The 26,001-nt window shown below is 40.1% G+C and overlaps 1 protein-coding gene across 6 annotated transcripts in view; it reads right to left on the bottom strand.

The window, feature by feature from the left end:
* Positions 1-26,001, bottom strand: part of limch1a (LIM and calponin homology domains 1a) — a 56,788-nt gene that overhangs the window by 19,595 nt on the left and 11,192 nt on the right. For 5 of the 6 annotated variants that reach the window (XM_060864490.1, XM_060864492.1, XM_060864493.1 and 2 more), the window contains exons 2-14: positions 15,427-15,497; positions 12,388-12,457; positions 11,759-11,865; positions 10,763-10,793; positions 10,553-10,663; positions 10,233-10,434; positions 8,576-8,792; positions 8,261-8,413; positions 7,506-7,844; positions 6,701-6,982; positions 6,156-6,437; positions 2,246-2,500; positions 433-822 (exon numbers count right to left, since the gene is read on the bottom strand). In XM_060864490.1, the coding sequence (XP_060720473.1) occupies positions 433-822; positions 2,246-2,500; positions 6,156-6,437; positions 6,701-6,982; positions 7,506-7,844; positions 8,261-8,413; positions 8,576-8,792; positions 10,233-10,434; positions 10,553-10,663; positions 10,763-10,793; positions 11,759-11,865; positions 12,388-12,457; positions 15,427-15,497 (2,510 nt within the window). The remainder of the gene's footprint in view (positions 1-432; positions 823-2,245; positions 2,501-6,155; positions 6,438-6,700; positions 6,983-7,505; positions 7,845-8,260; positions 8,414-8,575; positions 8,793-10,232; positions 10,435-10,552; positions 10,664-10,762; positions 10,794-11,758; positions 11,866-12,387; positions 12,458-15,426; positions 15,498-26,001) is intronic. The other variant, XM_060864494.1, reaches the window with a different exon arrangement.

Raw genomic sequence — 26,001 nt, 5'->3', positions numbered from 1 at the left:
CTGTAAGTTTGTGAGATATGGGCCATCTTGCAAAGTGTGCCAACTCATGCCCAGGATTTCAGTTAACGTATGTTAGTATGAAGTAGTACATCACACCAACCAGAACAGCCCCTGCCCTCAACCATAAGGGGGTGAAGCTGCAATTTATGAGTGTGTAGAGTATACACAAACTGACTACACCATATATTATCATGGACAGTTCAGAACACTTTCACAAGTAAAGGTTGACTGTAATACAAACCAATTGTAACTTGTTAGCTTATATTAGTTAGTAAATCAGCTCACACTTCAATCATTTGTTTAATAAAGAAATCAATGTTAATTGAAGAGACTGACTCATAAACTCAGTGTATTTTATCTTCTGTTATAAAAAAAATTGCAACTGGTTTGGACAATTCGATATGCCGCACACCCAACACCATGCAAGCCCACCTCTGTCCCACTTTGAATCGCTTTGTTTTAATATTTCTATCCAAGAACGAATCTCGTGCTTCACTCTTGCTGTCGTTCGGAACCGAATCAGCTGGATGTGTTTCCTTCTTAGTGCCAGGCAGAGGGAGGAACCGATTGAACACATTTCCACTCGCTTTCTGAAATGTTCCAGTCCGCCGGGCCATCATGTCATCCTTCTGTAAGTCAGGCTGTCTTTCTTTTTCTTCCTCCTCTTCCTCTTCCTCATACACCTTCTCATCAATCACTTTCTCAGCCAGCCTCATCTCAAGAGCCTCACGCTCGGCAAGGGTCAAGAGGTGTTTGGGGTCAGTAATAGAGGGCTGCGTAAATGGGATCTTGAGGGGTGACGATGGGATACTTGAACATCCACTGAGCAGATATGTTTACGATAACGGATATAGAGAAAAAACGGAGAGAAAGGATAAGTACAGAGATACACAGAAGTGGACAACAGAGGAAACTAACATCTAGTCTATATAAGGTCTGATGCAGGTATTTAATAATGCAGATTAGATATTGTGCCACTTCCTCCATCTCAACACACACACCGTTCTAACTGTAGCTACACTCCTTATAATTCAAAACCTAAATCAAAAACTTCCAGCATGTTTCAACCTAATCACTGATCATCTGTAGTGTGTTCAATTATCACAGGAGAAAATACTGACAGTTTTCTGTACTAGGAAATGTGGCGTGGAAATGAAAGCAGACCTCTGGAACGTCATTTAACAACAAGAATTTTATTTGTTTTCTTGAAGGAGTCTCCAGTTTCAGCAGTCTAAAATTTTCTATTTTCAGGATGTTTTATTCCTTACATAATATCAGTAAAGAATGATGCGTCTGTGCTTCAACAAAGACCAGAAGATGCTTGATTAAATGAGTTAAATGGGGATCTCAATTCCAGACAATATTTCTACTGAGGACTGACTTTTGCATGGCACATGAATTGTGTACTGTAAGTGTGCAAAACTGGAGCTGACTTCTTATAGCAAGTTAATGCTTGAAACTATGAGCCTTTAAACAACAATGACCTTGATTTAGTGTGTAAGGCAGGCGAGTACAGAGAGTGGCTTCTGCTGGTTGGAATGAAAATTTGAACCCACACCAGGTTGTTCTGGATAAGATTGGACACCCTGGGAATTAATTAAAAAAAAAAAAAAAAAAACTAAATTGCTCACTTGGTTTAAAAATAAAAAACAAAAAACTAAGAATTGTTTTTATTTGGTCAATAAAAACCAAGAAAACCCAAAAGTTTTAATGAGAAACGTAGACTTTTCTTTCTCACCTACATTTAAAACAAGTCATGTAGCATCAAGTCAACTATGTAGCGTCAAGTCAAGTAATTATAAAAAAAGTTAAATAAATTTACAAAAAAATAAAAAATAAATGTTTTGAAAGCCTTAAATCTAATCTTTCTGTCTTTCTGGCCCTGTAACTAGTCTCTGATCCAATGTGCTGCCTTCACTTATTACTTATTGGCTCTGCAATACTATTTGTTCAGGTAACGCCACAACTACAACAAAAGTGATGTTTTACTTTTAAAAGTTTGACAAAGTAAAGGAAAGCTCTTCGTTTTGTACTTTTAAATGTTTATCACACAAAGCAGACGAGCAAAGCAGAACTGTACAATGAAAACTGACCTGAAGACCTGCCCAGTTACATGCCTGCACAAGCGCTAAGCCTAAACCAATCAATCCCAGAGCATTGAGCAAGCAGTGAGGTGTGTGAGAGTGTCTGAAACTATCTAGTCTATATGCTCAAGTGTGTCTACGAGCATGCGTGTGTATCCTACTCTCTCTCTTGCCCTGAGCTCATCCCAGCGGTGGGCATGGCAACAGTTGCCGAGGAGAGGAGGTGTTGCAGCGTCTCTGACTCATCCTTCCCACCCTCTTCTTCCTGCCTTTCCTCTTCCCAGGAAATGCTCTCCATCTTAGTCACGCCCCCAAATGTCACAATGCGCTTGCGGTCGCCACGGGAACGCGCCGGGTCGAGAGCGACCTTCACCGAGGAGGAGGCGCGGCAGGACTGACACAGAGGTGGCGAGTCACTGCACCACACACAAACACACACAAGTAAACACACACCCACACACAGGCACATTGTACACACCACATGCACACAGGCACAAACTAAATACACAGTTTTATTATTATTGGGGGAAATAATTATTTGATCGCCTGCTGATTTTGTAAGTTTAATCCCTTACAAAGTAATGAACGGTCCATAATTTTTATGGAAGGTTTATTTTAACAAAGAGAGACCAAAAATCCAGAAAAAAAACATTAAATAAAGTTTATGAATGAATTTTTATTTGATTGAATGAAATAAGGGGGGGCACGGTGGCTTAGTGGTTAGCACGTTTGCCTCACACCTCCAGGGTTGGGGGTTCAATTCCCGCCTACGCCTTGTGTGTGTGGAGTTTGCATGTTCTCCCTGTGCCTCGGGGGTTTCCTCCGGGTACTCAGGTTTCCTCCCCCAGTCCAAAGACATGCATGGTAGGTTGATTGGCATCTCTGGAAAAATTATCCGTAGTGTGTGATTGCGTGAGTGAATGAGAGTGTGTGTGTGTGTGTGTGTGCCCTGCGATGGGTTGGCACTCCGTCCAGGGTGTATCCTGCCTTGATGACCGATGACGCCTGAGATAGGCACAGGCTCCCCGTGACCCGAGTAGTTCGGATAAGCGGTAGAAGATGAGTGAGTGAGTGAATGAATGAAATAAGTCAAGCAAAACATGACTTAAAACTTGGTGGAGAAACCCTTGTTGGAAAGTACAGTGGTCAGAGGAGGACCACACATCTAAGGAGGGATTTTGGTCCACTCCAATTTGCAGATACTCTCTAAATCCCGAAGGTCAATACTTCAGCTCTTTCCACAGATTTTCAATGAGATTAAGTTCCAGAGACCGGCTAGGCCCATCCAGGATCTTAATGTGCTTTTTCTTGAGCCACTCCTTTGTTGCCTTGGTTGTATGTTCTCGGTCATTGTCATGCTGGAAGACCCATCTTTAGTGTTCTGGCTGAAGCCAGGAGGTTCTTATCCAAGATTCTATGGTACATGGCCCTGAGCAGGGAAACAGCCCCAACAGCAGAATGTTTCCACCTCCATGTTTGACAGCGAGGATGGTGTTCTTAGGCTCATATCCAGCATTTCTCTGCCTCCAAACTTGGTGAAACAAATTTGATGCTCAAATTTGGTCTCATCTGATCACATCACATTTCACAAGCCTTCTCTGAATCATTCAGGTGTTCACTGGAAAACCTTCAGACTGGCCTGTAAATTTGCCTTCTTAAGCAAGCGGATCTTGTGGGCACTGCAGGATCTCAATCCATTACGGCCAAGTGTGTTACCAATGGTTTTCTTAGGGGGTTTTTACACCTGGTCACTTCATGCGTTTTCTGTGATCAGATAGCTATCCGATCGTAAAAAGACCAGGTCTAAATGCCCTCCGAAATGGTTTCGAGACGGATATAAATCCGATCGTACAAACCCCTTAAGGAGGTGGTCTGGGACGCATTTCAGATGAAACTGGACAGGTGTAAATGAATGTGGTTGTTCAAGCCACATATGTCAGCGCTATACTCCTCCCAAACGGAAGTACGTCACTCGCAGGTGACTCGCGAGTCGTGCATCGCGCCAGAAATAATTATGTTTTCCCACCAGCGCTGCTCCGATCTTTCACCCAGGTGTCTCGTTTGGTCTTAAAATGCACTGCTGCCGTCAGCGAAAATGCAGCAAACAGTAAATGCTGTTTTTTGTAGCAGCCGCATACACCAAAGGGTGTTCCATTTCAATTACCCCGGAAATGAGGTAAAATATATTTGCGTTTTGGGCGGGAGTAGAAAGATCGGATCGATATCCGATTTGCCGAGACGCATTTTTGTGGCCTAATGTAAATGGAACAGTTTTAACAAATCAGATAGCTATCGGATCAGAGAAAACACATGAAGTGACCAGGTGTAAAAAGGCCCTTAGTGACTGTGGTCCCAGCTCCCTTGCGATCATTAACAAGCTTCTCTCCTGTAATTCCAGGCTGATCCCTCACCTTTCTCAGAATCATCCTTACCCAATGAGGTGAGATCTTGCATGAAGCTCCAGAGCGAGAATGATTGACTGATATCTTGTATTTCTTCCTTTTCCAAATTATTGCGTGCCTGTTTCTCACCAAGCTTCTTGCTACAATCTACAATCTTGTTCCTGTCTACAATCTTGTTCCTGACATCCTTTGACAACCTTTTGGTCTTGCCCATGGTAGTGGAGCGGTTTGAATAGAAGAGATTGATTCAGTAACAGGTGTCATTTATACACATAATGAGATGAGATTAGAATTACTTTCCTAAAGGGACCGGACTAATTTGTGTGCGTAACCGCTTTGTGGGGGTCAGAATTCTTGCTGGTTGACAGGGGATCAAATACAATTTAATTTATAACCCTTCTTTAATGTTTTGTTTTTAGATTTTTTGTTAATATTCGGTCTCTCGCTAATAAAATAAACTTAGCATAAAATTCTAGGCCGTTAATTACTCTGTTAATTTATTGTATTAAATAGGAAGCAGAGGCATAGTGTCAGTGTCATAAATAAGTCCTCATCCAAGGCATCTCACTCTCTCTCTCTCTCTCTCTCTCTCTCTCTCTCTCTCTCGCTCTCTCTCTGTCTCTCTCACTCTCATCCACCCCCACACAAAGATTTATCTCAGACACTTCCTGTAGAGCTGCACGCTTGGCCTGACAGTTTATTTTCCTGTTGCTATCTTTGAGTACTTCACAGGACCCTGTAACACGATTATACTGGATATACAGTATATCTACACAACACAAAATGGTTAAAATTTACTTACACAATAGTACAACAATAACAACAACAGCCTAATTGTTCAAATAAGATCTTTTTTCTGTGAAGGCACACTACACTACAATCCTAGCGTATGTCGATGTTTAACAAGACAAAGTTTCTACATTCACTTTCCGTAGATATCTGGAAAGAGAGTCTGTATGTATTTTTTTATTTATTCTCAAAGCAAAGGTTAAAAATTTTCAAATTAAAAATTCACCTAGATAAAATTCATCCTTTCCCTTTCCATGACGTCTTTAGCGATTAGCGTCGAAAAATTGTAAACTGTCAATGAATGGAATTCTATAATACGCTAACGGCATAAAAATGGCGGCACAACAGGAAAATTCTCAGTGAGTAACTTAATATGGTGATTGTGTTAAAATGTTGGTTGCATAAGAAAAAGCTCCCTTATTTAATTGAAAGGGTTCAACCGCTGTGGATAATAAAGGAAGCTTTTTTGCAGTATCCTAAAAAAAAAAGATTTTCCTTCAATTTCAGGTCCACACCAAAAGAGCAGCCAGAATTTATAACAAACTTCGGAACCTGTTAGCTCGACATGATGATGAAGAGAATTTATTGGGTTTACTAACTAGATCTTTTTTAGCTAGCAGAACAGACTACATATAAACCTCATCATGTCTAAATCTGTTTAAATGCTGGTTAATACGCTAGCTAAGCCTTTAATGATATTTAAAAATAAATGATATTTAAAAGTCATCAATTGCACAATGAAAAGAAAAAGCTAAACATAACTAGCTTTCTCAGTACAACCCCAGCTGTCGGACCAATCCTAAACAGCCGTCTAGGGCACTACACAGAAAGGACGGTTGTGTGGGTCAAATCTATAATAGACAGGTCAGAGGTCAGGCACCTGTTGTCTGTACTCATCTGCAGTCTCTGCCACTTCTCCAGGTCTGACTGCGTCATGACCGTCTGCGCTAATGACTGCTGATGATCCCGGAGTGGGAAGGCCCCAGTCTGACCCCGCCTCCTAGCAAGATCATCTTTCTGTACGTTAGGCAAAACGGCCTGTCGTTCTCCTTCTGTCTCTCTCTCATCATCCTCATCATCCTTTTTCTCTCTTGCTTTTTCATGGCTCAGAAAAGGGTTGTCCTTATGAGTTATTATTGACGCTTCAGCTGGAGCCACCTCACTGTGGAACAACACGGTGGACACAACTATCATAAAACGATACCATAACTTTCATTCTTAATATACTTTTGTACTCTTTTATAGTTAAGGATTACTGCCATTATTTATTTTATATTTATAGTAAATATTTTATACTTTTTTGCTTTTTCTATTGCAGCACGAAGCTCCACCCAAGCAAGGCGGAGACAGGAATCAAGCCCAGAGTTGGCATATAGACCTAATTTTTCTTTCTTTATTTTTTTTTTATATTTTCTTATAGGGCACCTGTTTTCGATGGTCATCGAAAGCCTCTGCCACTTCTCGAGGTCTGACTGAGTGATACTCCTCTGAACCAATGACTGACGAGGATCCCATTGGGGCAGAGACCCGCTTTGAATTCGCCTCCTAGCGAGATCATCCTTCTGTACGTTTGGGACAATGGACTGCCCCTTGTCGTTGTCCTCGTCGCTTTCTTTGTCCTCATCTTTCTTTTTCACTTGAGGACTGAGGAAGGGGTTGTGCTTGCGAGTTACAATGGACACTTCGGTGGAGGCGGTGTCGGAGTCGCTGTGGTGGATGGTGGCAACACAAAACACACCGGAAACAACACCACCCACACATTTCCAACACATGCAGACAGAAAAGAAGAAGACATTGGAAATGAATGGGTGCAGAAATGCCTCAGCTGGCACATTTACAGCCACACAGCAGACATTAAGGCATGCTGAAGATGTTGAAAGTTGCTGTTGTTGGTTGTTTCGCTCTGATCATATGCTAGTTAAACACTTATTTATGTCAGTGTAAGTAGGAAGGACATTTTATAAAGTTGTCTATATGACCAGTTAGTTCCAGGTCTAAAGAAAGTGACCTACTATGGAGAAGAAGCTACAAATTGCTTTATCCAGGAACTTAAATTAGCCCTAAGTCCTCTGGTGGGAAAATGCTGTAGAAACGTTTCTGAAAATGTTCTACCATCTAAACAAAAGTCTACATCAAAGAATAATCCAAGCACTGACATGCATCATGTCTAGTTATCTTGATATTGTATTTCTGCCACATCGATTTGCCTCCTTTTTCCCACACCACACACCTTTTCTTCTCCTGCTCCATCTTCTCCAACATCTCCAGCACGGCATGCTGGGAGGAAAGCCGGATTCCCTCCCAGCGCTCGCGATCCTTTGTGCTGCACATGCTAGGCAGGAACTGATGTGCGGCGCTGGGTTTCGGTTGGTTCATGCGCGCCCTGCGGGACGCTAGGTCATCCTTTTGGATATCTGGGACCTTTTTGTCTCCTTCTTCGTCCTCCTCGTCATCCTCCTCATTCCACTCGTGGGGATATTCAGCTTGAGAGAGGTTGTTATCACATTGACGGATGACGTCAGGAGACGGTGAATTAGCCTGAACGGACTCTATGGAAGTCACCTTAGGGCTGAGGGAAGGTTGGAGTCAGCAACATGAGCAGGAATGACGACGTTAGTATCAATCCAGATTCAATCCACGGCACACCTTTATACACGTGTTATCTTCGACAAGGGATACACCTCACCTGCAATCAATGCCATCAGTGGCATGCTAACAAGTAAACCAGACTAAATTCTCCTCTACAACATGCTACTCAACTACTCTATTCAACCATGCAAAAGATAATGCAGAAATATGGCTCAGCATTGCAGACATTCCCAAAAGAACCATCAAGCTCAAATCCCATGTCTAGGCAACTTCTCTAGACACAACAAGCACCAGCAAAATCCAGGGAATCTCTGCATGTACTTTAATTAATAGAGTACAATCCCTCATGCTATTAGTTCAGTTAGTCAGCAAATGTCACTCCAGTGTCCTTCTAACCTGCTGTGTCGCACAAAAGCAGGCAACACTTTAATACCCGCCTTCTCTAACTTTCTCATCTTCTTAAGTTCTGCCTCGTCCAGCTGAGGCTCCGCCCCCACAGCAACTGCCCAGGTCACAGTTTTCTGGGAGTCGAGGGTAAAAGGCTTCTCGCTGCAAATGGCAATAAATATATACACACACGTTTGGTAAATGAGAAAACCACAAGGATGAAACTGTGTGTGTGTGTGTGTGTATACCAATGTAAATGATTTTTCATTTGGCTCCCACCCATAGCTGTGATACCAAGTCTTAATTAAAAAAAATCAAAGTTACCTAACAGGCGAAGTGGAGTTGCTGCCACTCCTGCGCTCTTCTTCCCGTTCGCTCCTCCTCTTCCTCAGATGAGCAGGTACGAAGGTGCTTTGATTGGTCTTGTTGGGGAGGTACTGGTTAAACGGCAGTGCAGCGCGGGGCTCTTTATAAGAGACACGGCGGGCAGACATGTCATCCTTCAGCACATCTGGCAACTTCCTGTGATCTCCCTCCAGATCTGAGAGAGAGAGAGAGAGAAAGAGAGAGAGAGAGAGACAGACAGAGAGTATTTGTATGTTTAAAAATGCAGCCAAAAGAATACGTAAGACAGAAAAATGCAGACACTCAGAAGAAACTAAAACACAAAAACAATATGAGACTGGTACAGCCTCATCTCCATTCAGACTGCCTGAGGCAATTGTTATGACTGTGTCTGTGTGTGTTTGTATACATTTTTTACATCTTAGTGGGGACCCAATGTTCCCACTTGAACAGGAATATCTGACAGTTTAGACCTTGTGTGGACTCTCAGCTGATCCCCACAGGGAAAATAAAAAATGCTTCAAGTGGAAGGACCTTTCAAGTACAGTGTGTATGCAGTATAAGTCTGTTACCACAAATTCTCTCTCTCTGAAATCACACAATTTACACTTCTTGTGTGTCACATGTGAATCTTCTCACACGCACACTGGCCTATTGTCGCTCACACAGCTGGGTGTGTAATGTGTAATGTCTGTCAATAACCCCAACAGCTGCACTCTCAGGCTTTCACCGTGTGTGCGTGTGTAGCATGTATAACATGTTCACGACACTTCATGACAATCATTTAGACACTTACTGTGTAGGTTCTACAGGATCGTTATGTCATAGGCTTTGGTGGTTGTTGCATTTGCTATGTAAATAATATGCCTAAAGAAATATCAGTGCGTCCTTGTGAATATCTTTTCTTGAGATGAAGACAAATTTCACGTTTCTGTGATCTAGGAAATAAAAAGCCCATGATGTATTCGGGAATGTTCGTAGGTATTGGAATACGCAGGTGACTGTATGCAGAATACTCTCTCTCTCTCTCTCTCTCTCTCATTTTCTACCGCTTATCTGAACTACCTCGGGTCACGGGGAGCCTGTGCCTATCTCAGGCGTCATCGGGCATCAAGGCAGGATACACCCAGGACGGAGTGCCAACCCATCACAGGGCACACACACACTCTCATTCACTCACGCAATCACACACTACGGACAATTTCCCAGAGATGCCAATCAACCTACCATGCATGTCTTTGAACCGGGGGAGGAAACCTGAGTACCCGGAGGAAACCCCCGTGGCACGGGGAGAACATGCAAACTCCTGCAGAATACTGAACAAATAATAACTGTTCGGTTACTATTCGACTCAGTATTTGGTTTATTGCTGGAATTCTGAAAACTGTCATATCCCAGGTGGTCTCCACTGCACACGAGTAATCTATGATCATCAGTCGATTAAAGTAAGTCTCAACAACCAGGAAACTGAAAAACAAGCCTCGGTAGTTAAGGACACAGAAACTAGGCATAAATAGTCAAATCAATCAAAAAGCGAGACCTAGAACAGGTGAGCACAGTCAGGTAACGAAGCATGAAATGACAGGTGTGGAGACAGGATTGTGTGTGTGTGTGTGTGTGTGTGTGTAGGTCTCACCATCACTGCTAGAACGGAGCACAGTATCAGGGGAAGGTGTGAGTTGTGACTGCAAGCTGAAGGAGTCCAGGCTGTCAAATGAATCCTCTCGCCTGTGCCTCGGAGGTGACAAGGAATCCGAATGTTCCGATTCCCAGTTGTCCACGCATCCGCTGTCCCGAACACTTCTCTTAGGGGACTCAGGCTCCTCAGTCACATACTCCTACAGACACAAACATACACGAGTCATGATATTATAAACATTGGAATCTGTAAATCACAATAACAATGAATATTTGCATGACGGTTGCTGTGGTGGAGCTCAGCAAGTCTTTCGTTACCTTCCTCATCATGGACAAAAGGCCCTCGAACTCTTTCAGGTCAAGCGTCGGACCACTATACGACGTGCAACAGTTCGCAGTTTTGCCCAGCCAGTAAATAGTGATCAGCACCTACAATGGAATAAAACACACAGACACACACACTTGTAAAATAGAAGTGGAAGGACAGCAGCCATTTAAGGACATACAATAAAAATATACAGTACTTACATTCTTCAGCTTCCGACTGCAATCTGAACCTCTGCAAGAGAGTAAAGCTCATGTTTAACATGAGATACTCAGATTTTGTAAAATACTACACATACACACACACACACACACACACACACACGATGTTGTACTTTGTTGTATGTTGGTTTAAACTTTTCTTTATTGTCTTGTTCATCAAAAAAGTAAAGTTTTTCATTATATTCTGCTACAATTTTGTGGTGTTGTTCCTGATAAATATCGTTAATTACAGACATACAGAAGTGAGATACGTTGTTTCACATCTATAAACATTCTCAGTTCACCTAGTCAAAAAGCGAGGGAAACATTCGAGCACTTTTAATAGAAAGAAGACGACACTCGTGCGAGACAGTGTGGGGCTTATGTGTCTTCCAGGGTGTCAGTTAATGTCCAAGAGTGTTTGAGATCCCAGAATTGTTTTTCTTTCCTGTTAATGTATCAGTACTAGCAGGTTTCTGACAGAAAATCAACCTCAACATCAACAAAGCACAAACTTCAGATTTACACCGGAATTGCACTTGAACTCGAAGTCCAGAACTCTTAATTACTCCACAGTACGAAACACACGACGATCTATATGACTCAGTTTAAATGTGTTGCTCTGGGTCACTTCATGTGACCTACTTTACATCACGCATTTTACAATTCTGTCATATTGCTTGATCAGTTTTGTTCTTGTTCACACACTGAAACTCAGCTGATACACAGAAAACAAAGAAATTCAATGGCGTCATTTCATGCTTGAGCAGTCGCCGTTACTGTCATGACTGCTGTCAAAAAAGGCGTCTAAAATATTATTGTTGAGCTGTGAGACGATGCAACTGCAGTGAAATTATTAGATCACTACTAATGCTGTTAAAGTTATTACACTGATAATAATATCAAACTGGTGAAAATATAAAAACAGGCTGGTTCTTTAAACACAATGACCATTTGTAACACACATATACACACAAACACACACTCTCTGATGCGTACGTTAGGTTGGCACGTATAGACATGTCCTGCAGGTCTCCTGGGTCGAACAGTTGTGATCCCTTTAGTCCTAACTCCTCACATCCCCTTAGGAACATGGTTAGATTATCCTGGGAGAGTCAGATACAACACACACACACACACACACACACCAGGCCATCATACAGTGTCTTATAAAGAGTTTATGTACAGCATGTATCTCTACTGAGATTCTCAGCCTGAGAATCTGTCACGTATGTGCCGCTAATATGATAAAGAATTATAAAGCCCATTAAACAAAACAAGAAGCGCTTTGCGTTCTCTTCAATCTTAGTGAATAACAAGAAAACGGCTTGAGAAATGAAAGTAATTTTATTTCCCCCAATTTGAAATGTTCTTCAGGGTTCAAATAAAACTCTTTTCGTTTTTAGCTGAACCCTGAAGCGCATTTTAAATTGCAAATGCAACATAATAACTAGAAGCTACATTTATAATCATGCTATTTATGGCATAGCAAGTGTATTAAGATTGTATTTTTTTGCGTCAAAATCCCTAATTCTGGACGTATTATAACATCATTGCACTTTTCGTATTTAAAAATACAAGTAAATGGACACGCTACGTGTACAGACACATCCGTCGTGTCTACTCACAAGTCCTGCGATAGGGGTCGGGAGTCTGTTGATCTTCTTCACAAGTCCCGGTTTGATGGAACTCAGCAACCTACAATTGATAAGCAAATGATCAATTTTTTAAATGAAAACAAACACTGATGGTTATATGTGACTCTATCTGGAGAGAAAGAACCAATCAATGGCAGCTTGGCAGTGCTGGAGCTCAAATCCTCAACCTACCAATCAGTAACCCAGAACCTCAACTGTTCTTAACCCTTCTCTTGGTGTGTGCAGAATATGTACAAAGAGCAGATGGCAAACACATGTTGTTTCCTTTAACCTATAACATACACCATGTCTCAACAATTCGATAGTAACCTAAGGTTCAACGAGAACTGCCTGGAAAGCTTCTCGTACACATGCCGGCCGAGATCTTCTAACATTTGCGCAGTGACATATGACACGTTGTTTGCAACAAATACTGAACTCAACCGACCTTTTTTGTCCAAACGATGAGAAACACGCTGACAGGAAGAATCTGTTGGATAACATATGCCCAAAAATGTCATGACATCGACAACCTGAGTATTCAATCACCATTTGTTGGTGAACCTCACGTAGTTTAATGAAATAAATTGGGCAAAGTGATGAGGGGTCCCAGAGATTCTCTATGTATTATATACAGAGGTGGGTAGTAACTAGTGATGGCCAGTTCGTGAACGAATCGTTCTTTTGAACCGGTTCTTTTTAGTGAACTGGATGAACCAGTTCACCAAATCGGACTGATTCGTTTTAAACAGTTCGCCTCTTGAGTCAGCGCTGATCCACAAGTTACTAAAGTTACTCACTTTCGGTCATGCCTGACAGCCCCTCTGACTCTAAATAAACTAATATCCCGGAGTTTATGTAACTCCTGTACACTGAACTGAGACTGAGAGACTGAGAGAACTGTGTGCTCGAGCTGTTGATACTGTGCATGAATCACTGAACTGATACAGCGAATCATCAGTACAGAACTGAGAACTGTTTCTTTCGGATGCGTCCGAGAACCGATGAGCTGTTGTTACTGAGCATGCGTAAATCACTGAACTGATACAGCAACAAATGTAAATGGTTATGATTTAACGTCTTATCAGCGTATGAGTGTTTGACTCAGTTGCATTAGTTTTTGAAACAACTGATGAAGCGAAAGAAACATTTCAAAATTATGCTTTTTTTTGTAAGTTTTTGTAAGCTGATGAAGATTTGTTTATTAACATTATATCTTTAAGACACGTAAAACACCCACGTTTGCACATCAATAGTTGCAAAACTTAAATGTAAGAAACGTATTCAACTAAAGTTATGATTACAAAGAACTTTTCAAATGTGTTAAATTGATTGTATTAATATCTGCCGGCAGCGGCGGGATGAAGGAATGTACGTCATTACGTCATTGTGATTTACGTCATTACTTCAGGACGTAAAAGAACTGGTGAACTGGATTATTGAACTGGTTCATTAAAGCGAACTGTCCGAAAGAACCGGTTCGGGGAAAAGAACCGAACTTCCCATCACTAATAGTAACGAATTACATTTACTTCGTTACATTTACTTGAGTACATTTTTTGGGTAACTTGTACTTTTTGAGTATAATTAAAGATGCATACTTTTACTATTACTCAAGTAGATTTTTAGTGGAAAAACTTTACTTTTACTTCGCTACAATCGGCAGCGTTCCTCCGTTACTCAAATTTAAATAAATATAATATAATATAATAAATATGAGATTTAATAAATAATAATTAGTTTATATGACAAGTCTCGCGAGATGTTGGAGAGGCTGCTTTGTGAGAGTATGCTGCGCATCTCCCGCTGAAGTTTAGCGAGCCTTTAGTTGGAAGATGATGGCTGAAGCAGAGGAAGACGTTTGCGCTTTATCAAAGGCAGATCACCCGTGGCCTCAAATTAATTCTATATTTTCACTCCAAGATGTAAAAAATAATAGCTTTATAATGCGATGCATTCTGTGTGCACCAAAACAAACAGACATCGCAGCTTACAAGAATTCCAGCTCCAACCTAAAAAAACACATAGCGGTACAGTAAGTGTCAAAATTATGCCTATTTGATGGTAATTTGGGAACTATGGGCACTTTGACCTTAATGTAATACTACATTTCACACACTGTCTGAATGTTTACCCTCATATACAGTACGCTCTCGTGCAATCCCGTGAACCCTACAAACACGTTCTTGAACAAACGTTCATTATAAGCGTCTGCGTTTTCATATCCATGTTCCACAAAATAAATTGAATTGCATGCTGTAAGACGTTTTGCATTTATACGCAAATCCTGACATCTCACTTAAGTTTTTTTTGACTACGTTTTTTTTTTCAATAAAGTGTAGAACATATACAAAATAAAAACGGGATAATATTTTGTTTTATCCCTACCTAAAGAATACATGTACTTACTTATAAAATTGAACAAATGTAAGAATAAAGTAAATGAATCTTAAAAGGAATATATATATAAGTAAGTATATATATATAAGTATATAATGTACCAAGTACAGGGTACATTCAAGCACACAAAATAAATTTATTCAGTACGGTGCAAATACATTCATTCCTTTTGAATGTATTTCCTCTTTCTTTTTACACAGTCATTCCTTTTTCAAATGCTCGAGTGCCGCCAATTGTTTGGGGGTGGAATTGCACCTGTGATCGTTGTGAAAAATTGTCCGGTTGCTCTTCTCGTCAACAGCTCTTCTCGGAACGGGGGCCAATCAGGGGCCAATCAGATTTCAGCAGGGGCCAGGGCCCCTGTGGCCCCGCCTCTAGAACCGCCCCTGATATATGATGTGTTAAATAAGGGCATGAAGTTAATTGGTGTGAGAGTAGAGGACAGTTAGGTGAAAACAAATGATTGGGAAAAGTCGAAAGTAGAAGAAGAAAAAAATTCTACTTTGTTTTTTGTCTTATAAAAAAATCATTTGCGGGGGAAATGTGGGAAACCGTCGGTACGAAATAGATCCAGATCAAAAAAAGATGTTGGTTAACAAGACGTTTAGATGTACTAATGAAAAGACTCACTCGCACAGCAGAATGCCATTCTCCAGGCTGCTCCTGAAGTCCTTCTCGCCAAACGTTCTCCCCGTCACTGCCTACAAATGGGAAATACAGAATATTAATCTTTAAGCTGTTACTGTTTCTTATCATTTCATTTTTATATCAAATCCAGCAATAATTTCTTCATAGCGATAGAGATGACGTTACGACGAAATGTCCACAATAACAAAATCCTTTCTGCTGAATGGCTCAGTTTATACACAGCGCTATTAAACACACAATTCTAATTGAATTAAAAAAAATGTATGTTTATATGGTGAAGATTTTTTGTTTTGTATTTTTCAAAGGTGTCAGTACTGTAATTAATTAAATTATTAAATTATTAGTGACTTATTATTACAAACTTAATCTTATTAAATTCAAGAGTAAAAAAAGAGAAGTTTCACAAGATTAAATCTAAAGTACGTCATTTTCTTTAGTAAATAAAATGATCAAAAACTGTGAAATTAAGCGAATTTATTATTACCAAACATACCACATACTGTATTATATTATTATTATTAAAAAATATAGTCATATATCGTTCCTTCCTTATTACTTAGGGCTGCTAAAATCTCGATTCTGATTGGATGACTGAATTATTATGCCGTTAATTGACAGCTAAAGTAGTTCTTGACTGAAGTACAGTAAAGTTTTATCCTAATGTCCACCACAGCACACAATAAATAAATGAATAAATAAATAAATAGTGATGCATCTATTTATTCACAGCATTTATGTTGTATATTACTGCAAAATACATTATTTAATGAATAAACAAACAAACAAACAAATAAATAAATAAATAACGATTCTTTTGTGATTCATACATTACTGCAGATCGAACAAAAATATAACACTCACTCATTCACTCACACACACACACACACACACACTCACACACTCACTCACTCACAAACACTCCCTCACTTACACTCACTCACTCACACACACTCACTCACAGACTCAAACACACACTCACTCACTCACTCACTCACTCACTCACTCACAATCTCTCACTCACACACTCACACACTCACACTCAAACTCACTCACTCACACACACACACACTCACACACTCACTCACTTACTGTACGCTCACTCACTCTCTCACTATCTCACTCACTGACTCACTCACACACTCTCACACACACACTCTCACACTCACTCACACTCTCACTCACTCACTCTCACTCACTTACACTCACTCACACTTTCTCACACACACACACACACACACACTCACTCACTCACTCACACTCACTCACTCACTCTCACTCACACTCTCTCACACACACACACACACACACTCACTCACTCACTCACTCACACTCACTCACTCACTCACTCTCACTCACACTCTCACACACTCACACTCAGACACACTCACTTACACTGACACACTCACACACTCACACACACACCATACATTCAAATTCAGGCTTTTCTGTCTCAGTACTGCAATCACAAAAAATGCTGTATCATGATCTCTCATTCTTTCTCTCTTTCTACCAAAGGCTTGAGGTTGAGAGACATAATAAATTAATTCTACACACGAACGTTGTAAGGTCAGAAACCTGAACTAAAACACCTGAACAATGACTTAAGGTGTCTCTATAATCTTATTAACCATCCTTATGGGGACATCACCAAAAAGACCTTACAGCCACACACACACACACACACATATTAGTGTAATGAATTTGTGAATCTTACATAAGTTTCACTATCTAATGGTACTCGTGTGTTCGTAATTAATTCATGAAGGACATTTGGAAAACTTTAGACACATTTTTAAATGTTCAGAGCAAAACGTAAGCAAATGTACAAAACAAATCCCACAAATGCAACAGATACAGACTCACATCTATCACATCTATCACATCTATCTACATATCTCTACGTGATAATCAATCAAAAACAAATTCTATACCTGAGAAGTGAACATGTATTATTCAGTAGTGTGTCTCAGAGGCACAGAGAGACAGTGTGTGTGTATGTGTGTGAAGGATTTTATAACAATATGTCTGCAAAAATGAAGCTTTCTGAGCTAAAATCTGAGCTTTTTAATTTTTCAGGTATTTTCTCTTTGTTTTAAATATAGAGTGCTGAAGGAAGACACACAGACACGTGAGTACTTCCTGTCAGAGTGTGAAACAGCTGAGGTCTATTTCAAGCACTAAAAGGTCACTTATTGTCTAGTGGCCTTCCCCTAGCCCCGGGAGCGGACGTGTGTATGTGTGTGTGTGTGTGTGTGTTCACATTGCTATACCTATAAGTATCACAATAACAGCACAATGTTAACATGAGGTCATACCGACAGTCAAAACATGGATTTGTTTGTGTCTTAAGATTTATTTACATCTCAGTCCCAAGATGAGACAAATATCGCTTTTTCCCGAGATGACAGGAAAACGTTGTTGACGTTTAGAACTTTGATGAAAACAAACGTTCATTTGAAATCACGGTAGTCGTAACAGTTTGAGGGAACTGACCTAGTGTTTTCACCGTGTAGCTCTTTTTAACAACAGACCTCGTCCTGACACAGTTTTACAGAAATGTAGGGAAGATATCACTAATGAGCAAAAAAGCTTTTGACACAAATAAGAAACCTTGAAACCTGGGTTTGTGTTGTATGACCTTTCACACTGCTCATACTTCAAAATGAATCCTGGTTCTTCATAATCGGACGTTTCACACAGTACATTCCTAAAGCCTGGCTTCTAATTTGCATATTTGGGGCATCAAACATCCACAATTAGATCATTTCAGAGAGCAACCGCTTTAGAGAAAAATTCATGTATTTTCCTTTTCGTTATGTCGATGTAAAGCTGTGATTTATCATATACAATCATCATTATTACAGTTTTAGCCTGATTTTAGATTTTTACTTTCTTCGTTGAATCCCATTGTTCTTAAATTGTTAATTTGATTTTTTCATTTTTTTATGTTTATAGATTTTGACACATGAAAAGCTTTGAGCTGGATTTTAGGTATGTGAAGTGCTACACAATTTAAAACGTATTATTATTATTATTATTATTATTATTATTATAAGTGTGGTAGAAGAAGCCTTTTGAGCAGAGCCAAAGCCTTTAAGGTCATGGTAATGAGCTGATAAATTGAGTCAGATTATTTAGAGAATTTCGAGGCTCAAATGTGCAGCACAGAGCCAGAACTGATAAACTGATTAGAATTAAGAGACCGTAGGATTAGCGCCGTTAAAGAGAATTTTGTGTGTGTGTGTGTGTGTGTGTGTGTCTGACTGATGTATATTAAATCTATTATGAACTCGTAGACTGTATAATAATGCAATCATCTGATTTGCTAAGAATCCAAACACACACCACATGCTATCAGATGCTACACAATTTTAGGTAAAGTGGAAGGATTAAAAAGATTTTGAATCGAATTCAAAAATACATTTTGCTTAAAAAAATTAAAAAGGGTCAGAAATTAATGTGCTGGTGCACAAAAACAGTTACTGGGAAAATGACAACAAACAGCACAGAAAAAAGAATTCACACACACACACACACACACAGATGCATGTCTCACAGCAAAAAATACTCTATTGTTCATTCATATAGCACAATATCCGATGAGCATGGTTGTCTACCCACACGTCTCATTTCTTATTCTCCGTTCGATCTCAACTGTAAACTTTCTTGTCTGCTCCAGGAAATGGGGGACATTCCAAACTGTTCAAAGTGCTGGATTTAGCTTAGAAAAATCTGATGAGAAGTCTTATTGATGTTTTTAAGGCATTTGTGGTTTCCAAAAAAAAAAAAAAAGTGCTTCTATAAGAATTACTAGAATAGTGGAAAGTTGTTTAGCAGAAAAATGCAAATATCAGACATTTCATGGAATTTCCCATTTGAATAAACTGGAATAATTACAGTCTGAAGAAATTGTATGATGAGGTTACTGTTTAAAATTTTAAAATAATGTTTATATTAAAATGAATACAAACCTGGGTTTTGAATAACAATTGGAGCTACAATAAAAAAAAATGCAATCAAAAAAACTCGCAATTTTTCAAAATAAAGTCGTCACATTTTTTAACCATACAGTATATTGCTGATGCAGTACATAGTGAAATGAGACAAAGTTTCTCATTTCTCAAACACTTAATATGATAGCAGCTGTTATATGAGGTATTGTACTGAGCTGTGCAAAACAGTGTGTATGTGTGTGTGTGTGTGAGTGTGTGTGTGTGTGAATTGTACTTGGAATAGTTCAGTTTAGTTGTTGAGAAGCCTGATGGCTTCTGGAAAGAAATGTTACACAGTCTGGTCGTGAGGCCGGTATATTTTTTCCAGACGACAGGACGGTGAACAGTGTGTGTGTATGAGGGGTGTGTGGGGTCATCCACAATGCTGTTGGCTTTTCCTGTGCTTTTGAACACAGATTTTCTGCAAATTTGGGTTGAAGCACAAAAACTACATTTAAAAAAGCCTCAGCTGAAGTAAATTTTTGTGGCTGCAACTCTCAAATCATAGAGGAATTGGTCAAAACGTCTGTTATAAAAAATTAATCAACGGTGCTGTGGTATAAAAAAAAAACACATTAAAAAAAAACACATCAAGACTCGAACAATCAGGAAGAATTCAGCACATTTTATGTTTCTGATAATTGCTTTTAATCGCTTTATGTATATAAACTCTTGATAAACTTCATAAATGATGTCTAACCTCATGACGTCACTTTATTGTAAGGCAGGAAAGCAAACATTAAACCTCTACGACGTCTAAACATCTTAACGACGTCTTCTATAAACCCCACTGAGCACGGCTTGCTGATGAGACGCTTTCCCACTTACACTGCTGGCTGTTTTGTTGATCAAGATTCTCTCATTCTCTCTGCTGATGACCTGAGATCGAGTGCCTGGGAAGGAGTTTGCATTCGATTTGCATTTGACTCTGGATGATGTCGAGAGTACGATGCGATTAAAAAAATCCTACTCTAACAATCAGATTTATCTGCATTTGTTTGAATTGTAGATTTGGTTTTATATTCGGTTTAATACTGGTAGCATAGTCATAAATTAATTTTAATTTGTATAGCATGTTTAAACAATTGACATTGTCGCAAAACAACTTTAAACTAGATTTGTAAAGTTCGTCACGACAAACTTTGATGTTGCCTTTGACGAGGCAAGTATTCGCAAAGGCCGGTGCTTTTTGGAGGCGAGTGGACATAAGGGCCAATGTTACTTTTGGAGGCAAGTGGACATAAAACTTGTGAAATCTAGTGGAGCGCTAGGATGCCAAAACATTTGGAGGCAAGTGGACATAAAACTTGTGAAATCTATTGGAGCGCTAGGATGCCAAAACATTTGGAGGCAAGTGGAGACGAGCATGTGACGTCATCCGAAAACCTGTGACGCAATTCCCCTCCTTGGGCTGAGTGTTTTGATATGCCACATGCCCATGTTGTGCAATTTTTTATTTTCACATGACATCACGTGCCGTCATCAGAATACCCGTGAGGAAGTTCCCCTCATTGTTCTGAGTGTTTTGATGTGTCACATGACAATGTTGTAAAAAGTTTTTTGATTTTGCATATTTTGGGGGCGGGGCTGCGGCACAACCGAAAGGCCAGTCGGTACACCAATTTAAACCTTTGTTCAGAGTATATAAACCTCCAAAGTTTATAATGGGAGTCTATGGGAAAAAAGGCCAATTTGAGACCCGATACCGGAAGTACCGGTACTCAGATCGCTTAGAAAAGTAATAGCAACAAACTTCAGACCAGGTTCTACAACATATCCGAATTTGGTGCATGTGGCTCGAAAGCCCTAGGAGGAGTTACTATTTATAAACACAGAATGTCATAATGACTATAAAAATTTGGAAATTTAAATTTATTTATCCCTGATGTCCCTAAAGTCTGAGGAAACAGTATTTTGTTGTCATAATTTTTTCATACAACCGTGTTGAGCAGAAAAGCATCTCAGGAAGCTTAATACATTAAAACTTAGGTAAGATGGGTAACAACAGTAGTAGACCAGACTCCTGTTTGAAAATGACTATAATTATAATTGCATTAACATTCTGGGCTTCCTATTTAATATCTGATTAAAATGAAAACCACATATTAAGTAGCATTAAGTCATACAGTACCTCAATATCTCATTATCTTACTTCTATCTGTGGCAAAAAGCCAAGCAGAACAATGATATACGTATACAACATTATTCTTTATCACCCTGGTAGATTTCCATTACATGAATTAATAATACAATATTATGAATAATACAATAATAATATAATATACTGTATTGGATCATAGTCTACAGGATTGTCATACAGGCTTCTTTTCCACTTTAATGCAGAGGTTTATGTAAGATCCAGTCTGGGAGTCATTTCCTGGTGTGTAGGTTGGCAGCGGCTGACTGTGCTAAGCGTTAACACTCCACAGCACAGGAATCAGGTCACTTTCCTTTCTATCACCCAGAGAAGAGAGAGCTGGGAATTAATATATTGGAGGGAAACCAGGGCTAAAACGGAAATTAGGTCTCATGCTCACACACATACATGCACACTCAAACAGTGTGAGTGTGCATGTGTGTGTGTGTATGTGCATAATAGGTGACATTTTATTTATTTATTAATGCACAAATGCACAAATGCAAACAAAATCACACAAACACACACCCACACATAGGCTAACAGGCACAAAGGCACACCCACACAAAGACACACACACACACACACATACAAAACCACACAAAGACCCAAACCCACATACTGACAGAAAAACATACACCACACACCGGCAAACACAACACACACCACGCAGACACTGATATACACACATACACCACACAGACATACACACACACACACACACACCACAAACACACACCACAAGACACTGACATACACACACACACACAGTTTTGCAGGTCATGGGGTCAGAAATAACTCTTAGGCATTTATTTTACATCAAACAAAGCCAAAAAGTAATGAAAATTGAAATAGGTCAAAACACACACACACACACACACAGAATTATTAGCAGACACCAGCACTAGCAACTGCTCTCAATGTTAAGGTTGGTGTTAAGGTTAGCACTGCTTCTATTATTATCGTTCGTATAGTAACAACGTATACAGGGACGTGTGCAGCAGATAATCCACACAAACAGAGTTACATGTTAATGTGTGTGGTCTATGGTAATGTGAAGGTTTCTGTGAGAACATGTTTATATTACCTTAATAGAAGGAGTCTCAAGTGTCAAAGGTAAAGCTGTAACGTTTCACCTCTCTGTCACGTGGGAAGCTTTTCTTTCATTTCCAAAGAGAGACCAAAACCGAGAGACGAATATAGCTCTTGAGTGATAACAAGAGCTAACTTGTTTCACACAGTTCCCATAACATTAGCTACTAACAACATAATAAGGAGAAGAAAAGGTCGACAGCGTTTTGGATCGGGGTTAAATGAGACGGCAAAAGAGCTAGCTGTTTTATCTGATCATTATCCTGACCCTCCACTCAGTGCCTCACCACCAACACCTCACTGTCATCTGCTGACACATTAATTGGACACTTAATGAGGAAGATCTGGACTGAACAGGACTTTAGGGAAATAACATTTACACTGAAGAGTTGTTCCTGTGTACCAGGGGTCTCGCTAGGGACAGCTGGATCCTTCAGGGTGGGAGCAACTCCGCTTCTTCTCGGCCTGCATCACTTAATCCTGTCACGGATTATATTATATAACGAGATGCCAAGCTTTACGCAATTCATTAGCTAATTCATATGCTAGTATTAGTCACCACTCTTAAATACATTTTCAGTCCCAATATTTTCTCTACAATAAAATAGATGATGTTTTAAAATCTGTTCTATTTATTTACATTTACCAGACGCCCTTATCCAGAGCGACTGCAATTCAGGGTTAAGGGCCTTGCTCAGGGGCCCAACAGTGGCAGCTTAGTGGACGTAGGAATCGAACTCACAACCTTCCGATTGGTAGCCCAACACCTTAACCACTAGGCTACCACATCCCTGAATTTATTTTATTTATTATTATTTTTTATTTATTTATTCGTTTATTTTAATTATTACGACAGATTAAATACAGCTCAGTTCTCAGAGCTGCCACTGCCACCAAGCAGTTCCCGACCATACAACTAACAATAATGATACACCTTTACATGCTCTGTTATTTCAAAGCTATCGGTATATCATTTAAAAGCTATCCTATAGCTGGGCTATGACTGAAATAAATTATATTTAAACAATAAGAACTAGGCACGGTGGCTTAGTGGTTAGCACGTTCGCCTCACACCTCCAGGGTTGGGGGTTCGATTCCCACCTCCGCCTTGTGTTTATGGAGTTTGCATGTTCTCCTCTTGCCTCGGGGGTTTCCTCCGGGTACTGTGGTTTCCTCCTCCGGTCCAAAGACATGCATGGTAGGTTGATTGGCATCTCTGGAAAATTGTCCGTGGTGTGTGATTGCGTGAGTGAATGAGAGTGTGTGTGTGCCCTGCGATGGGTTGGCACTCCGTCCAGGGTGTATCCTGCCTTGATGCCCAATGACGCCTGAGACAGGTTCCCCATAACCCGAGGTAGATCAGATAAGCGGTAGAAAATGAGTGAGAGAGAGAATAAGAACTAGAAGCCAACACATATAGTGCGGATATTAAACGTGACACAATGTCTCGTACTGTCTCTACTATCATGATACTTACATCAACCAGGCTATAAAACATATAGCTGCTTAACGCTTAACAGAATCCATGTTTAGTTTTAGTTATTATTAGATTGTCAAACTTTCAGACTGACCTTTTCCAGTTCTGGTTCATAGCTTCATTTCTTCTACGTTGACTCTAGGTCTCCGAGCTCCATGTTTCCTGAATTTTTTTTTAATGACTGTTACTTGTTTTCTGTCAAACATTAGTGTTTGGAACATACCACGGATCAGCGGATATCACAGAGAAGAGGAGTGAGTGTCTCTGTGCTGTGTCTTAAAATACAGCTCAAAAAATAGGTCATGTGACCTGGATTCATTTAAACCGAAAAAAAATCACAGATGTTTTCAGAGACTAGAAAAAGGTTTACCGCTCAAAAGACAAACCAGCAGCAGGAATCAAAGAAATTAGCCCTGCGTTAATTTACAGTAGATTTGCTGTGTACTCATGATGTGTCTTCTGTAGGGGACAGACTTAAAGATTCGCCTCAGAGCTTCATTGTAAAGCTACAGAACCAAACTTTAGACCTAAAACGGCATTTGGGAATAAGTTTTAATTGATTGCGTGGCTTAAATTTTTTCCAGGCTACAATTAGGCTTGTGTGATACTGTATATCCATTTTTTTTGTCTCTACATGATTTTAAGCTGCCGTGGTTACTCTGATTATATTATAGGACCAGACCTGCTACGCTTTATGCAAATGATGCCAGCATGAGTTATCACTCAAAAAATACGCCAGTAGATGTCAAATGTTCTTTTGTCTCTAGAGAAAACAAGAGAATTTTTTTTTTATCGCTTACTGCACATTACGTACAGACGGGTTTTCTCAACTGCCACTGCCACCGAGCAGTTCCTGACTTCTCACTCACTCATTTTCTACCGTTTATCCAAACTACCTCGGGTCACGGGGAGCCTGTGCCTATCTCAGGCGTCATCGGGCATCAAGGCAGGATACACCTTGGACGGAGTGCCAACCCATCGCAGGGCACACACACACACACACTCATTCACTCACACAATCACACACTACGGACAATTTTCCAGAGATGCCAATCAACCTACCATGCATGTCTTTGGACCGGGGGAGGAAACCGGAGTACCCGGAGGAAACCCCCGAGGCACGGGGAGAACATGCAAACTCCACACACACAAGGCGGAGGCGGGAATCGAACCCCAACCCTGGAGGTGTGAGGCAAACGTGCTAACCACTAAGCCACCGTGCCCCCCAGTTCCTGACTTAACTTAGTGAAAATCTTTAGTGAATAAGTGAACTTAGTGAATAAGCTTTTTCACACAACAGATACACATAATGTCTGACAAATATGTATATGTATGTATATCATCGCTGTCAGGCGGAATCCTCGTATCTCCAAAACCGTTATTTTTCAGGAAATTAAAAAACGTACCTTATCTGCAGTGCACAGGGTTTAGTCCACGTTGCAGTGGATTGTCTTGCGCTAAATTCCTGTCCTCAGACGAGCACCAGAACTAGCGGGGGTCAAGATTTTTTTTTCTTTGAGCCCAGTGTTTTGAAGACATTTACCTCAGAAGACGTGTTGATTCGTTGCGACTCTTCTTGAGGAGAAATATGCCGTGAAGCTCTCCCACGGAGTGAGGAAGAGGTGGACAGTTGAAGTGTCCAATGGAGTTATGAGATTTGCGCTCAAGCTATTTTCAAGACTTTAGATTGGTTAATAACTTGTAAAAATAACAGACCCACGTGGGGACTGACCAATAGCATCGATATGTGAAAAAATATGAAATTGACCAAATTTGGACATACGAGGTTTCCGCCCGACAGCAACGATATTTATGATCCTTCGTCCTGGGCAAATGTCTGACGAATATGTATATGTATG

The sequence above is a fragment of the Tachysurus vachellii genome, chromosome 2 (genome assembly GCF_030014155.1).
Source record: "Tachysurus vachellii isolate PV-2020 chromosome 2, HZAU_Pvac_v1, whole genome shotgun sequence".
In the NCBI taxonomy this organism is placed as follows: domain Eukaryota; kingdom Metazoa; phylum Chordata; class Actinopteri; order Siluriformes; family Bagridae; genus Tachysurus; species Tachysurus vachellii.
This window is presented reverse-complemented; position numbering and strand designations above follow the sequence as displayed.